The sequence below is a fragment of the Trachypithecus francoisi genome, unplaced genomic scaffold (genome assembly GCF_009764315.1).
Source record: "Trachypithecus francoisi isolate TF-2019V2 unplaced genomic scaffold, Tfra_2.0 Lachesis_group17, whole genome shotgun sequence".
NCBI lineage: Eukaryota > Metazoa > Chordata > Mammalia > Primates > Cercopithecidae > Trachypithecus > Trachypithecus francoisi.
This window is the reverse complement of record NW_022681462.1, coordinates 93,261,096-93,276,923: the sequence shown is the minus strand read 5'-3', so window position 1 is coordinate 93,276,923 and position 15,828 is coordinate 93,261,096. Positions and strand designations below refer to the sequence as shown.

The 15,828-nt window shown below is 38.8% G+C and overlaps 1 protein-coding gene across 2 annotated transcripts in view; it reads right to left on the bottom strand.

Annotated features, from left to right (window-relative positions):
* NBAS (NBAS subunit of NRZ tethering complex) overlaps window positions 1-15,828 on the bottom strand; it is a 426,675-nt gene that overhangs the window by 144,818 nt on the left and 266,029 nt on the right. For both annotated transcript variants that reach the window (XM_033176517.1, XM_033176518.1), the window contains 3 exons: window positions 14,703-14,870; window positions 12,294-12,407; window positions 11,839-11,962 (listed from right to left, as the gene is read on the bottom strand). In XM_033176517.1, the coding sequence (XP_033032408.1) occupies window positions 11,839-11,962; window positions 12,294-12,407; window positions 14,703-14,870 (406 nt within the window). The remainder of the gene's footprint in view (window positions 1-11,838; window positions 11,963-12,293; window positions 12,408-14,702; window positions 14,871-15,828) is intronic.

Below are 15,828 nucleotides of genomic sequence, written 5' to 3'. Positions count from 1 at the left end.
AACCCAACAAGCAAGAAGAGAGTGGGGGCCAATATTCAACATTCTTTTTTTTTTTTTTTTTTTATTATTTATTTTTATTTTTTATTTTTTTTATTTTTTATTTTTTATTATACTTTAAGTTCTAGGGTACATGTGCATAACGTTTATATCATGTATAACTCCCCAATGCAATCCCTCCCTCCTCCCCCCTCCCCATGATAGGCCCCAGTGTGTGATGTTCCCCTTCCCGAGTCCAAGTGATCTCATTGTTCAGTTCCCACCTATGAGTGAGAACATGCGGTGTTTGGTTTTCTCTTCTTGTGATAGTTTGCTAAGAATGATGGTTTCCAGCTGCATCCATGTCCCTACAAAGGATGCAAACTCATCCTTTTTTATGGCTGCATAGTATTCCATGGTGTAAATGTGCCACATTTTCTTAATCCAGTCTGTCACAGATGGACATTTGGGTTGATTCCAAGTCTTTGCTATTGTGAATAGTGCCGCAATAAACATACGTGTGCATGTGTCTTTGTAGTAGAGTAATTTATAATCCTTTGGGTATATACCCAGTAGTGGGATGGCTGGGTCATATGGTACATCTAGTTCTAGATCCTTGAGGAATCGCCATACTGTTTTCCATAATGGTTGAACTAGTTTACAATCCCACCAACAGTGTAAAAGTGTTCCGATTTCTCCACATCCTCTCCAACATCTATTGTTTCCTGACTTCTTAATGATTGCCATTCTAACTGGTGCGAGATGGTATCTCATTGTGGTTTTGATTTGCATTTCTCTGATGGCGAGTGATGACGAGCATTTTTTCATGTGTCTGTTGGCTGTATGGATGTCTTCTTTTGAGAAATGTCTGTTCATATCCTTTCCCCACTTTTTGATGGGGTTGTTTGTTTTTTTCTTGTATATTTGTTTGAGTTCTTTGTAGATTCTGGATATTAGCCCTTTGTCAGATGAGTAGGTTGCAAAAATTTTCTCCCATTCTGTAGGTTGCCTGTTCACTCTGATGGTAGTTTCTTTTGCTGTGCAAAAGCTCTTTAGTTTAATGAGATCCCATTTGTCAATTTTGGCTTTTGCTGCCGTTGCTTTTGGTGTTTTAGACAACACCAACATTCAACATTCTTAAAGAAAAGAATTTTCAACCTAAAATTTCATATCCAACCAAACTAAGCTTCATAAATGAAGGAGAAACAAAATTCTTTACAGAGAAGCAAATGTTGAGAGATTTTGTCACCACCAAGCCTGCCTTACAAGAGATCCTAAGGGGAGCAGGGAGCATTAAACATGGAAAGGAACAACTGGTACCAGCCACTGCAAAAACATGCCAAATTGTAAAAGAAGATTGATGCTATGAAGAAACTGCATCAAAAAATGGGCAAAATAACCAGCTAACATCATAATGACAGGATCAAATTCACACATAACAATACTAACCTAAAATATAAATGGGCTAAATACCCCAATTAAAAGACACAGACTGGCAAATTGGACAAAGAGTCAAGACCCATCAGTGAGCTGTATTCAGGAGACCAATCTCACGCGCAGAGACACACACAGGCTCAAAATAAAGGGATGGAGGAAGAGCTACCAAGCAAATGGAAAGCAAAACAAAAAAGCAGGGGTTGCAATCCTAGTCTCTGACAAAACAGACTTTAAACCAACAAAGATCAAGAGAAAGAGGAGGCCATTACATAATGATCAATTCAACAAGAAGAGCTAAGTATCCTAAATATATATGCGCCCAATACAGGAGCACCCAGATTCATAAAACAAGTCCTAAAAGACCTACAAAGAGACTTAGACTCCCACACAATAATAAGGGGAGACTTGAACACCCCACTGTCAATATTAGAGCAGTGAGACAAAAGGTTAACAAGGATATCCAGGACTTGAACTCAGCCCTGGACCAAGCAGACCTAATAGACATCTACAGAACTGTCCACCCCAAATCAACAGAACATACATTCTTCTCAGCACCACATCCCACATATTCTAAAATAGACCACATAATTGGAAGTAAAACACTCCTTAGCAAATGTAAAAGAACAGAAATCACAACAAACTGTCTGTCAGACCACAGTGCAATCAAATTAGAACTCAGGATTAAGAAACTCATTCAAAACCACTCAACTACATGGAAACTGAACAACCTGCTCCTGAATGACTACTGGGTACATAACGAAATGAAGGCAGAAATAAGTTCTTTGAAACCAATGAGAACAAAGACACAAGTTACCAGAATCTCTGGGACGCATTTAAAGCAGTGTGTAGAGGGAAATTTATAGCACTAAATGCCCACAAGAGAAAGCAGGAAAGATTTAAAATCGACACCTAACATCACAATTAAAAGAACTAGAGAAGCAAAAGCAAACAAATGCAAAAGCTGGCAGAAGGCAAGAAATAACTAAGATCAGAGCAAAACTGAAGAAGAGAGAGACATAAAAAACCCTTCAAAAAATCAATGAATCCAGGAGTTGGTTTTTTGAAACGATCAACAAAATTGATAGACTGCTAGCAAGACTAATAAAGAAGAAAAGAGAGAAGAATCAAATAGACACAATAAAAAATGATAAAGGGGATATCACTGCCGACCCCACAGAAATAAACAACCATCAGAGAATACAATAAACACCTCTACACAAATAAACTAGAAAATCTAGAAGAAATGGATAAATTCCTAGACACATACACCCTCCCAAGACTAAACCTGGAAGAAGTTGAATTTCTGAATAGACCAAAAACAGGCTCTGAAATTGAGGCAATAATTAACAGCCTACCAACCAAAAAAAATCCAGGACCAGACAGATTCATAGCCGAATTCTACCAGAGGTACAAAGAGGAGCTGGTACTATTTCTTCTGAAACTATTCCAATCAATAGAAAAAGAGGGAATTCTCCCTAACTCATTTTATGAGGCCAGTATCATCCTGGTACCAAAGCCTGGCAGAGACACAACAAAAAAAGAGAATTTTACACCAATATCCCTGATGAACATTGATGTGAAAATCTCAGTAAAATAATGGCAAACCGAATCCAGCAGCATATCAAAAAGCTTATCCATCACGATCAAGTGGGCTTCATCCCTGGGATGCAAGGCTGGTTCAACACACGCAAATCAACAAACATAATTCATCACATAAACGGAACCAATGACAAAAACCACATGATTGTCTCCATAGATGCAGAAAAGAACTTCGACAAAATTCAACAGTCCTTCATGCTAAAAACTCTCAATAAACTAGGTACTGATGGAATGTGTCTCCAAATAATAAGAGCTATTTATGACAAACCCACAGTCAATATCATAATGAGTGTGCAAAAACTGGAAGCATTCCCTTTGAAAACTGGCACAAGACAAGGATGCCCTCTCTCACCACTCCTATTCAATATAGCGTTGGAAGTTCTGGCCAGGACAATCAGGCAAGAGAAAGAAACAAAGGGTATTCAATTAGGAAAAGAGGAAGTGAAACTGTCTCTGTTTTTGGATGACATGATTGTATATTTAGAAAACCCAATCGTCTCAGCCCAAAATCTCCTTAAGCTGATAAGCAACTTCAGCAAAGTCTCAGTATACAAAATTAATGTGCAAAAATCACAAGCATTCCTATACACCAATAACAGACACACAGACAGCCAAATCATGACTGAACTCCCATTCACAATTGCTACAAAGAGAATAAAATACCTAGGAATCCAGCTTACAAGAGATGTGAAGGACCTCTTCAAAGAGAACTACAAACCACTGCTCAAGGAAATAAGAGGGGACACAATCAAATGGAAGAACATTCCATGCTCATGAATAGGAAGAATCAGTATTGTGAAAATGGTCATACTGCCCAAAGTAATTTATAGATTCAATGCTATCCCCATCAAGCTACCATTGATTTTCTTCACAGAATTGGAAAAAAAACTACTTTAAAGTTCATATGAACCAAAAACAAGCCTGCATAGCCAAGACAATCCTAAACAAAAAGAACAAAGCTGGAGGCATCATGCTACCTGACTTCAACCTACACGGTTACAGTAACCAAAACAGCATGGTACTGGTACCAAAACAGATATATAGAACAATGGAACAGAACAGAGCCCTCAGAAATAACACCACACATCTACAACCATCTGATCTTTGACAAACTTGACAAAAACAAGAAAGGGGGAAAGGATTCCCTATTTAACAAATGGTGCTTGGAAAACTGGCTAGCCATATGTAGAAAGCTGAAACTGGATCCCTTCCTTACACCTTATACAAAAATTAATTCAAGATGGATTAGAGACTTAAATGTTAGACCTAAAACCATAAAAACCCTAGAAGAAAACCTAGGCAACACCATTCAGGACATAGGCATGGGCAAGGACTTCATGACTAAAAACACCAAAAGCAATGGCAACAAAAGCCAAAATAGACAAATGGGATCTAATTAAACTAAAGAGCTTCCGCACGGCAAAGAAACTACCATCGGAATGAACAGGCAACCTATAGAATGGGAGAAAATTTTTGCAATCTACCCATATGACAAAGGGCTAATATCCAGAATCTACAAAGAACTTAAACAAATATACAAGAAAAAAAGCAAACAACCCCATCAAAAAGTGGGTAAAGGATATGAGTAGACACTTCTCAGAACAAGACATCTATGCAGCCAACAGACACATGAAAAAATGCTCATCATCACTGGACATCAGAGAAATGCAAATCAAAACCACAATGAGATACCATCTCACACCAGTTAGAACGGCGATCATTAAAAAGTCAGGAAAGAACAGATGTTGGAGAGGATGTGGAGAAATAGGAACAGTTTTACACTGTTGGTGGGAGTGTGAATTAGTACAACCATTGTGAAAGACAGTGTGGCAATTCCTCAAGAATCTAGAACTAGAAACCATTTGACCCAGAGATCCCATTACTGGGTATATACCCCAAGGATTATAAATCATGCTACTATAAAGACATATGCACACATATGTTTATTGCAGCACTATTGACAATAGCAAAGACTTGGAACCAACCCAAATGTCCATCAGTGACAGACTGGATTAAGAAAATGTGACACAAGGCCGGGTGCGGTGGCTCACACCTGTAATCCCAGCACTTTGGGAGGCCGAGGCAGGCGGATCACGAGGTCAGGAGATCAAGACCATCCTGGCTAACACAGTGAAACCCCGTCTCTACTAAAAAAAATACAAAAAATTAGCTGGGCGTGGTGGCAGGCGCCTGTAGTCCCAGCTACTCGGGAGGCTGAGGCAGGAGAATGGCGTGATCCTGGGAGGCGGAGCTTGCAGTGGGCCGACTTTGCGCCACTGCACTCCAGCCTGGGTGATAGAGTAAGACTCTGTCTCAAAGAAAATGTGACACATATATACCATGGAATACTATGCAGTCATAAAAAAGGATGAGTTCATGTCCTTTGCAGGGACATGGATGAAGCTGGAAGCCATCATACTCAGCAAACTATCACAAGGACAGAAAACCAAACCCGTATGTTCTCTCTCATAGGTGGGAACTGAACAATGAGAACACTTGGACACAGGGCAGGGAACATCACACATCAGGACCTGTCAGGGGGTCAGGGGCTGGGGGAGGGATAGCATTAGGAGGAATAACTATTGTAAATGACGAGTTGATGGGTGCAGCAAACCAACATGGCACATGTATACCTATGTATCAAATCTGCACATTGTGCACATGTACCCTAGAACTTAAAGTATAATAAAATAAAATAAGATAAAATAAAATAAAACTGCTTAAGCCTTCAAGGGCTAATTATGTACCCAGTAAGTGCCTCTGGAAAGCATTCTGATACATTTAATTCCAGAATGAAACTCACAGAGGAAAGTTGCCCTTATTGATTTTGAAATCATTAGCCATTAAATCATTCATTTAGCTAAATAAATAATGACCGATTTTCTTTAGTCTCCATAAAAATCTTTTCATCAACTTTATTAAAAAGTTCTAAAAAGTCAGATTATGTTAGGAAGTTTAATTTGTATTATGACTTACTTCTAAACTACAGTCAAGAATTACTTTTTTACCACAATTTTTAATCTGTGTCATTTATAACCTACATCACTCTTCAGTTCTGCTGAGTTTCTGACAAATATTTGATACTATGAAATAGCCAAAGGTAACTGCTCCAGATATATTGGCATTATCAAAATATACAAAATGTGATAGGGAATATGAAAACGCTTCATATATAATAAATGTAATATAATATATAATAAATATAATAAAAGAGATTATTATTATTAAAATCACCTCTATATTTAACATTGATGGTATAGTAATACGTTTCCTTAATATAAATCGTAAGTGCTCTGAAATGGTTTTATCGTTCAATGATATTTGAAATTTTTAACTCCTTAATAGACTTAGATTCTTTCTCTGGTAAAATATTAAAATCTGATTGTCAGAAAATATAATCTCAAGAAACACTAGGGCAGAGAAAAAATCACTGCAGGCCCTTAAAATCCCATAGACATGACTAGGAACAGTACACACACTAGGATGCAGGCACACTAAGAGCATACGCTCAGTTCACTGGCCCAATGACTCCAACAGACATGCTGTACTTTCATCATGGTGAGGAGACATTCACTGTGCACCTACCACATAGAAAATCCTCACAGCTGTGAGGATAAAAGAGTGAGAAGTAGATGTGCTACTCAGAGTTTGAACCTTAAGTTGAAGAGACCACACATAGCCATAAAAGACATAGGGAGCTTTCTCTGTGCTGCCTGGTGAGAAGCTCAGAGAGTTAAATCTCAGTATGAAGAATGGACACACGAGGCTGGGGAGAATCTAATATCTGAAGTGAAACTTTCCAAATAGTCTTGACTATGGTTTCACAACTGAATCCCCTGAGGTTCTCTAGAAAACACTTGATGTATGAGTCAGGTGCGGTCTGGGAGGCTGAGATGGGAGTACTGCCTGAGCCCAGGAGTTTGAGACCAGCCTGAGCAACATGAGGAGACTTGGTCTCTACATTAACAACAACAAACATTAGCTTGGCATCGTGGTGCACACCTGTAGTTTCAGCTACTCAGGAGCCAGTGGTGGGAGGGTCACTTGTGCACAAGAGGTTGAGACTGCAGTGAGCCACAATCACGCCACTGCACTCCAGACTGGGCAACAGGGCAAGACCCTGTCTCAAAACAAACAAACAAACAAACCAAACCAAAACAAAACAAAAAACCAAAAAAACCTGGCCCAATTCCAGAGTTTCTGGGGGGAAAAAAAAAATCACCTAAAACGGATTCTAGGGCCACAGTATTTCTTAAAAATTTCCTGCCAGGTGCAGTGGCTCAAGCCTGTAATCCCAGCACTTTGGGAGGCCGAGGCGGGTGGATCATGAGGTCAGGAGATCGAGACCATCCTGGTTAACACAGTGAAACCCCATCTCTACTAAAAATACAAAAAAATTAGCTGGGCGTGGTGGCGGGCGCCTGTAGTCCCAACTACTCGGGAGGCTGAGGCAGGAGAATGGCGTGAACCCGGGAGGCAGAGCTTGCAGTGAGCGGAGATCGCTGCCACTGCATTCCGGCCTGGGGGAGAGAGCAAGACTCCATCTCAAAAAAAAAAAAAAAAAATTCCTAAGAGATTCTAAAGTGTAACCAGGAAGGAGAACTACAGAGGTAAGTTTGAAAAAACTGTGAAATCCGAATTGGATCGACTACAGGGCAAGGTGGTAGCGAGGGCAATCATGCAGGTCAGGGGACTAGTCTGAGTGAAGGCACACATGTGGGAGCCCATCAGGGTGCCATTGGAGAGCAACAGCCCAGGACAGAACACTCAGGCTGTTATGCCCATTTTATAGTTAAGAAAAGGGAAGCACAGAAGAACGGAATGGTATTCTTCTGCTTGAAATCCCTATAGCTTTTGATAGAGGGTTCCTTCAAAATGTTTAAATTCACTCACAAAGCCTTGCATTTCTTCTCAGCCTACTAAGGCTTCATCTCTCCACCGGCTGGCCACACACACCCTTCCGCTCCAGGTATTGGAATAGCTTACAAATCCCTGAAAAATCATAAAGTTTTAAATCTTCTTTGCCTCTATGAATTTTATTCCATCTTCCTAAAATATCCCATTTCTTCTTGCCCCAAACCCACTTCTCTATCCATTTCCTCCCTTATTCATCCTTCCAAGTCCAAGTCAAATATCAGCTGCTTCAGAAAGCCTCTTCACAACATCTTCTCCCTCAGCTGCCACCTCTACCATCCCAATGCCTCTGGGTTTGCCTGTCATAGCGCCTATCACACACACATCTGTCTGTCTCCCCAACTCTTTTACAAGCCCGTTGAAGACAGGGACAATGTCTCCAACTTGATATTGTAAGTTCCTAGGACAGGGCCTAGCACACACGTGGCTCGAGGACCTCCCCTCCAGTGAATAATGTCCACACGGTTAGAAAGGAAACTGGAAGAGATCCCTGATCATCTTCAAGTATGTTTCCCCCACTCCATAAAGCTCCACAAGAAAACCTCACTATTTGCTTTACTTCTCAAGATCATTTTGATGTCTCATCATTTAGTTATCAACTACCATAAACTACGGCTGAGCACTGAAAGGATTCTATGAAAAGAGGAGGCCGACTAACCCAGAAATATGCACCTCTCAAGGGCCTCATTGCTTACACACTCAACATTTCTCCAAAAACAGCACTCGAAAAGATCAGCAGCCTTAATACACTGAGCAATCAGTTGAAGCGGGTCTACTCCAAGAAAGCAGCCATCTTTAAGACCTTTAACCATGTGCTTCCATTATTTTGCCTTTTTGTAAACCACCTCTTTTACATAAGATGTATTCAAATTCACATACATGTACAAGCATACCTCAGAGATACTGTGAGTTTTGTTCCAGACTACTGCAATGAAGTGAATATTGCAATAAATTGTATCACACAAATTATTTGGTTTCTCAGTGCATATCAAAGTTGTGTTTACACTATACTGTAGTCTAATCAGCAGGCAATAACATTATGTCTAGAAAATCATACATACACCTTAATTGAAAAATACTTTATTGCTAAAAAATGCTAATCATCATCTGAGCATTGAGTAAGTCCTAATCTTTTTGCAGTTGAAGAGTCTCAGTGTTGATGGCTGCTGACTGATCAGGAGTGTGGTTGCTGAGGGTTGTGGCGACTGTGGCAATTTCTCAAAATGAACCAACCTCTGCTAGCTTCATACTTTTCTTCTGTAGCTTCAGTACCTCTCTCAGGCTTCACAGAATTAAAGGCAGTAAAGGGCACCTGTTCTGGATTACACGTTGGCTTAAGGGAATGTTGTGGCTGGTCTGATCTTCTATCCAGGCCACTAAAACTCTCTCCACATCAGCAATAAGGTTGTTTTGCGTTCTTATAATCTGTGTGTTCACTGGAGCAGCACTTTTAACTTCCTTCAAGAACTTTTCCTCTGCATTCACAACTTGGCTAACTATTTGGTGCAAGATGCCTAGCTTTCAGTCTTTCTCAGCTTTCAACACAGCTTCCTCACTAAGCTTCATCATTTTGAGCTTTTAATTTAGAGATGTGCAACTGTTCCTTTCACTTGAACATTTATAGGCCATTATAGGTTATTAACTTGCCTCATTTCAATACTGTTGTGACTCAGAGAACAGAGAGACCCGAGAAGAGTGAGAGAGATGGAAAATGGCTGGTCAGTGGAGCAGTCAAAACACACACATTTATCAATTAAGTTTACATCTTATACTGGTGCAGTTCATGGTGCACTAAAACAATGACAAGAGTAACATCAAAGATCAGTAATCACAAATCACTGTAACAGATAGAATAATCATGAAAAAGTTTGAAATACTGTGAGAATTATCAAAATGTGACACACACATGAAATGAGCATACAGTGTTGAAAAAATGGTTCTGATAGACTTACTTGACATAGCATTGCCATCAACTTTCAACTTTTAAAAAAGTACTGTATCTGTGAAGTGCAATACAGCACAGAACAATAAAATAAGGTATGCTCACACTTAACAGACTAAATAATAAAAATATCATATAAACCAATGTTTGCGAATGTTCTGGTTATTACTTCAGTCCATTATTATGCCAAATAACAGGTCCGCATCCAACCTAGTATTCTTAAGGTCTCGGATTCTATCTGTACAAACTACCTTGATAATCAATCATATTTAATCCATGGGCCAACTGACGTAAGACAATAAAAAGAAAAGAAAAGCAAGAAGTAATAAAGAATAATTAAACAGGGAAAGAGAAACATGACTATACTTTTCATATATACTCAATTTCAACTGTAAGATGTGCCATAAATTTAATAATAGCTTTTTGGAGAAGAAAAGAAACATAAATATATCCATAACTGTGATACATGCCCTGATAACAGAAGGACAGATAGAAAAACATGCATCTCAGAATCGAAGAAATATGGTAAACGTAGTAAAAACCTCTAGTGTTCAAGGGACCTGCACAGTGGATAGGGAAGTGGTATTTGCCTCTCCTCGCCCCAGCAGCATGTGAGTAGTGATAGAAAAAAACATCTAAAAATAAACTACAGTATCAGCTTTTGGGGGGAATTAGCAGTTCTGTTCCCTGTATGCATTTTTCCGAATTTTACTTTATATAGCAAAGTGCTCAGTGAACAGACAGCACTGCCCAGGCTTATTGGCAGTAAGAGGTGGCCAGTAATACAATAAAAAGTACTAATAAGTAATAAAATAGTAAGTGCAAGTTGTGGATAGGACTTTCAAGAAAACTGCTTTTCCGTCACCCTTTTCCTCCTCACTGATACCTGAAATACAGACAAGAGAGCTGAAGTTCCAGCAGCCTTGGAATTATGAGATATTCTCCAGCGGCCTTGGAATTATGAGATATTCTCCAGTGGCCTTGGAATTATGAGATATTCTCCAGCGGCCTTGGAATTATGAGATATTCTCCAGCGGCCTTGGAATTATGAGATATTCTCCAGCGGCCTTGGAATTATGAGATATTCTCAGCGGCCTTGGAATTATGAGATATTCTCCAGCGGCCTTGGAATTATGAGATATTCTCCAGCGGCCTTGGAATTATGAGATATTCTCCAGCGGCCTTGGAATTATGAGATATTCTCCAGCGGCCTTGGAATTATGAGATATTCTCCAGCGGCCTTGGAATTATGAGATATTCTCCAGCGGCCTTGGAATTATGAGATATTCTCCAGCGGCCTTGGAATTATGAGATATTCTCCAGCGGCCTTGGAATTATGAGATATTCTCCAGCGGCCTTGGAATTATGAGATATTCTCCAGCGGCCTTGGAATTATGAGATATTCTCCAGCGGCCTTGGAATTATGAGATATTCTCTAAGGATGGCAGAGCAGAGAGCGGGGAACTGAAAAGACACAGTCAAAGAAACTATCCTAGAACCTTAAAAAGAAGGAGGCTAAAGGGAAAAAAGGTATAAATTGTAAGCTGTCTTTGGTAAACTTGCATGCATTTAATTATTTTCAAAAATTTCCACATGGAAAGATATTCCACCAAGCAGAAAAATCTGAAGATCAAATACGATCTACATTCTATTAAGCATAAAATCAGGAAATACAATTTATTGAGCATTTTTTCCATTCACGATGAGAATCACTTTACATAACTAGCCAGTTAAAGAGGAATAATATTCATCCCTTTAAATCCTCAATATAAGTACAAATCCTGAAAACAGTAGGTTCTCAATAAATGTTTTAAACAAAATGGATGAATGAATGAATGATAGTGTCAAGTTATGCAATTCAAAATTACTGAAAAATGTCTTTTCCAAACTCTTGTTCATTCGTACATTCTTGGTTAACAATGTACACCTAGAGTTACACACTGTCAAGGAACTAGAACCTTCTCTCTTACCTTCAGTTGTTGGAAATACTTCTTCTCCTTTATTTTTAGCCTCTGCCAGTTTTCCAGTTCTCAGCAATACTTCCGCAAAACTTTCCACTGGAACAAGCTGATAAGTGTCATAGGTTCCTTCAGACTAGACAAAAGAAGCAGTTTCACTGTGTAATAGGGTGCCTTTTGTCCTACAAATATATGCTTAGAAAACACAATTATAGGATGTTGTGCTTTCTGGTGACCTGAATAATAACTGCTCAGAAACTAAAGCATATTTTTTATGAAACATTTTTAAACAGATTTTAATCTCATAATGTGTCATAATATATACCAAAAACATATGTAAAAACCAATGATTAACATGAGTAAGAACCAAGATAAAAAGCCCATTTTCAGGAAAATTTTAGTTTTTGTTTCTATTGTCTACAACAGCATGACAGTTGTATCTATGTTCTTAGACACACTGTCCTTACCTCAGTGACAAAAGGATTTGAGATGACAGATTCATAAAAAGGATGACACCCTTGTTTCTCTAGATCTTCATTGGCTGTAGTTCCAATTTGATATGCACCACCACATTTTTGCCCCTAAAAAGAAAAAAGTAAAGAACAACGGATAAAAAGAAAGAGAAGACAAGGAGGTAGAAGAAGTAAAAGCAAGGAAAGAAGGGAGAGAGGGAGGAAGAAAAGGCTGATTTCAGGAGAAACTGATCAATGCCTCCTGCGCTTCCCATGACCTAAAAAGAGAGCCAGAGTCACAGATACCCAGCAGAGAATAAAGGATAACTACTACATGCTAAGAGCAGCACATCAACCCCACCCTGCAGTGCCTTTTTCTTTTCCCAGTCACTTTGACATCAATGAATTAGAAACACTGAAGTAGTCAATGTTGTTCACATGGTGAGTTTTCTACACTACAGTCAGAATAACCACTTGAAAACATCATCTTGTCCGTGTTGCTGCTCTGCTTAAAAATCCTTTAGTAGCTCTGAACGAGGCAAACAACCAACAGCCTAACAACTAAACTACGTGGAATATGATTTGAGGTTTTTAAATGTTAACTAACATTAAAGGCTAACTTTCCACCTCAACCAAACTGCCCACTTTATGCATCCTATCAGCTTCTATGTCGTCTCCCACTGTGAGGGTCCTGCCATGCCAACTGCCTGGTTAGATCCTAACTTTCCTTCCAGGCCCAGTTCAGACCTTACCTGCTGAATCCTTGCCAGATGGATGCAAGATCATATGACTGTGTCCCTTTCATGATCCCCATCTCCTTCACAACTACCACCCACACATGGCTTTAAGACTTGTTACCAGCACTGCAGATTAGCAAGAACTTTAGTATGCCTAGATTATAGATAATTATCTTTATGTTTTGCTCTCTCCAAATAGATTGTAAGGCTCCTTACTGGGAAAGGCAAGTAAAAGGAATTCACCCATTCCTCCAAGGTTTATTGTGGTTACTTTATGCCAAGCATACATAGTCTAGGGAAATGATGAAGCTGCCGCTGCAAATGATAAAAATTACAGCTGAGATTTAATAGTGTCTCAGTAAATGGCATCTTCACTTATCCAACTGTAGGGACCACTGTCCTTAGGTCTCCTCTTTCTTCTACATCCAGACCACCAGCAGGTCTAAAAAATACATCCCCAAACCAACCTCTTCTCACTGCCTTTGTCACTACCCTGGTTCAAACTACCCACTTCTCTCATCAGGAGGACTGATCTCACTGTCTCTTTTCTTCTCTTTCTACAGCACTTAAATTAGCATAGTAAAAGTAAAGTTGGATCATACAACAGCGTTGCCGAAATTCTCCAAAAGCTTTCCATGTTACTTAAAACAAACTCTGTATTTGTTATCACAGTCTACATGAGGCTTTCAATGATGGGCCTCCCCACCACCTTCTGATCTCATCTTCTACCATTCTCCCCATTGTTCACTCAGCTCAGACCACACTGGCCCCTTTTATGTTCTATGCAGATGTCAAGTGTGCTGCCCCAGTACGGGGAAGCTAGGGTTTGTATTTGTTCTCCTTGGTTCAATCATATTTCTGCTCAAAGTGACTCCTTTTCTGAAAATCCTAACTTCTCCATCTCAATCAGAACTTCCGTCCTCAGGATCTACCTACCTTGCATATGTAATCTTTGTCATGCTTGTTATCACCTGCCATTACATTATTATACAAATATGTATTTTCTGTGTCTCCCTTACTGACATATAAGTTCCACAGGAGAAGGGAATTAGACTGAAGTGTTTCTCCACCATATTCCCAGTAATTAGGACAGTATTTGACAGGAAAATAATGCCTAATAAGTATTTGCTGAATGAATGAATGAGATGCACAAGGAGTGTTTGTTTGAGGCGAACTGCTAATAGTTGTATGTTTTTCCTCTTTGTTTTCCAGTGTAAGATGTAAGATTAAAGGACTGCAGTATGAGAATGCAGAGCAAACTCAGTTGCTCTACTCCCTGCCCTGACTTTGACTTCCAGAATGGAAACAAGAATCTGTTCAACTGTTTTCTTTCCTGAGAGCCCCCAATCTGTCTCCTAGCACTCTTCCTCAACTACCAGCCTGTAGAAGTATAGCAAAAGCAAGTAAGCATTGATAAAATTTTTCTTTTCATCTCACTAAATTCTGATACATAAACCAAGCCTTACCTAAATCTCTATTAGTGTCCTTTGCAAGTACTCCATGGGAGTATATTACATTCTATAAAACAGATTACTCATTCCCTATCTGATGAGAGGCCTACATTTCTTAAGAGATTGTTTTAACAATCTAGACAAGATAAAGATGGAACAGTGAAAACAAGTGAAACATGCTAATGAATTTATATAAACCATGCAATTGATTTTAAAAAGATAGACGCATTGCTTACCTGAAGGGGTCGAAGGTAAGTTAAGGACTTCTTCCACCACTGCCCATCACTGACGGCCTGCAGCACCGCCTTGGTGGTGGTCGTGGTGTTGGAAAGGACTTTCATGGTGGTAGCAGTGGTCCAGCGTAATAGGTCAGCTGAATTGCTACCTGGAACACCTACTTCATCCTAGCAAGGGCAAAAATGCATTCTCATAAGAACAGGAAAGATAGTGATAATGTGACTGCTTAAAATGATCAGATATTAAACATCAAGACAGATAAATTTAAAAATCCATTAATCTTGGCTTGTTACAAAATAAATGTTAAAAGAGTACTATCAACATATTGTTCCTCTCTCAATCATTTGCCAAAAAATAAAAATAAAATAGGGAAAAGAGAAAAACAGCATAGTGCATTAGTTAAATAATCCCTCAGAAATATTTATAAAGCAAATAATTGGTATTTTATTTTTTACCAATCTAATATCCCAACCATGAGATACTCATATTTGTTTCCTTGACAACACATTTAAAGTATTTATTATTTAGGTTAATTAAGAAATTAATTATTCATCTGAATAACGCTACTGTGACCCAGAAAGAAGTAGAATATTCAGACAATCAACCTTGAACTATTAAAAGGCGTGTTTTCCATCCAAACAGGTAGGTAATTAATAGTGTTTGACGGGTTTATTATGTGGTACCTCCTGCCAATCCTCAAGCAATCAGCTGAAATTCTCACTCTCCGTTTACTAATCTGAGAGATTCCACAGGGAGAAAATGTCAATTCATTAATTACAGTCTTTGAAACCAAAAGGATGAAGACCATATCTGCATTTAGTCAAAGAAAAATATTATTTGTTCTATAACTTCTTAGTTTAGTGTCTATCCAATTCCACTTAGTTTTTTTCTTAAGAATCTCAGTTAAACAGAAGAAAAACTTAAGGCTTAGTTTATCAATACCAATAGCTTGTTGTGACTCATAGAAGGATAATGTAATAGCTTGGTTTGGCTACTTAAGTCTACATCATGTTATTCATTAAGACACAATTTAAATAATAATAAAGTAATAAATCATGTAATCAATAATTACCAGGGCATCATCACATAACAAATACTTAGAACTCACTCTTTTAGATCAACTTG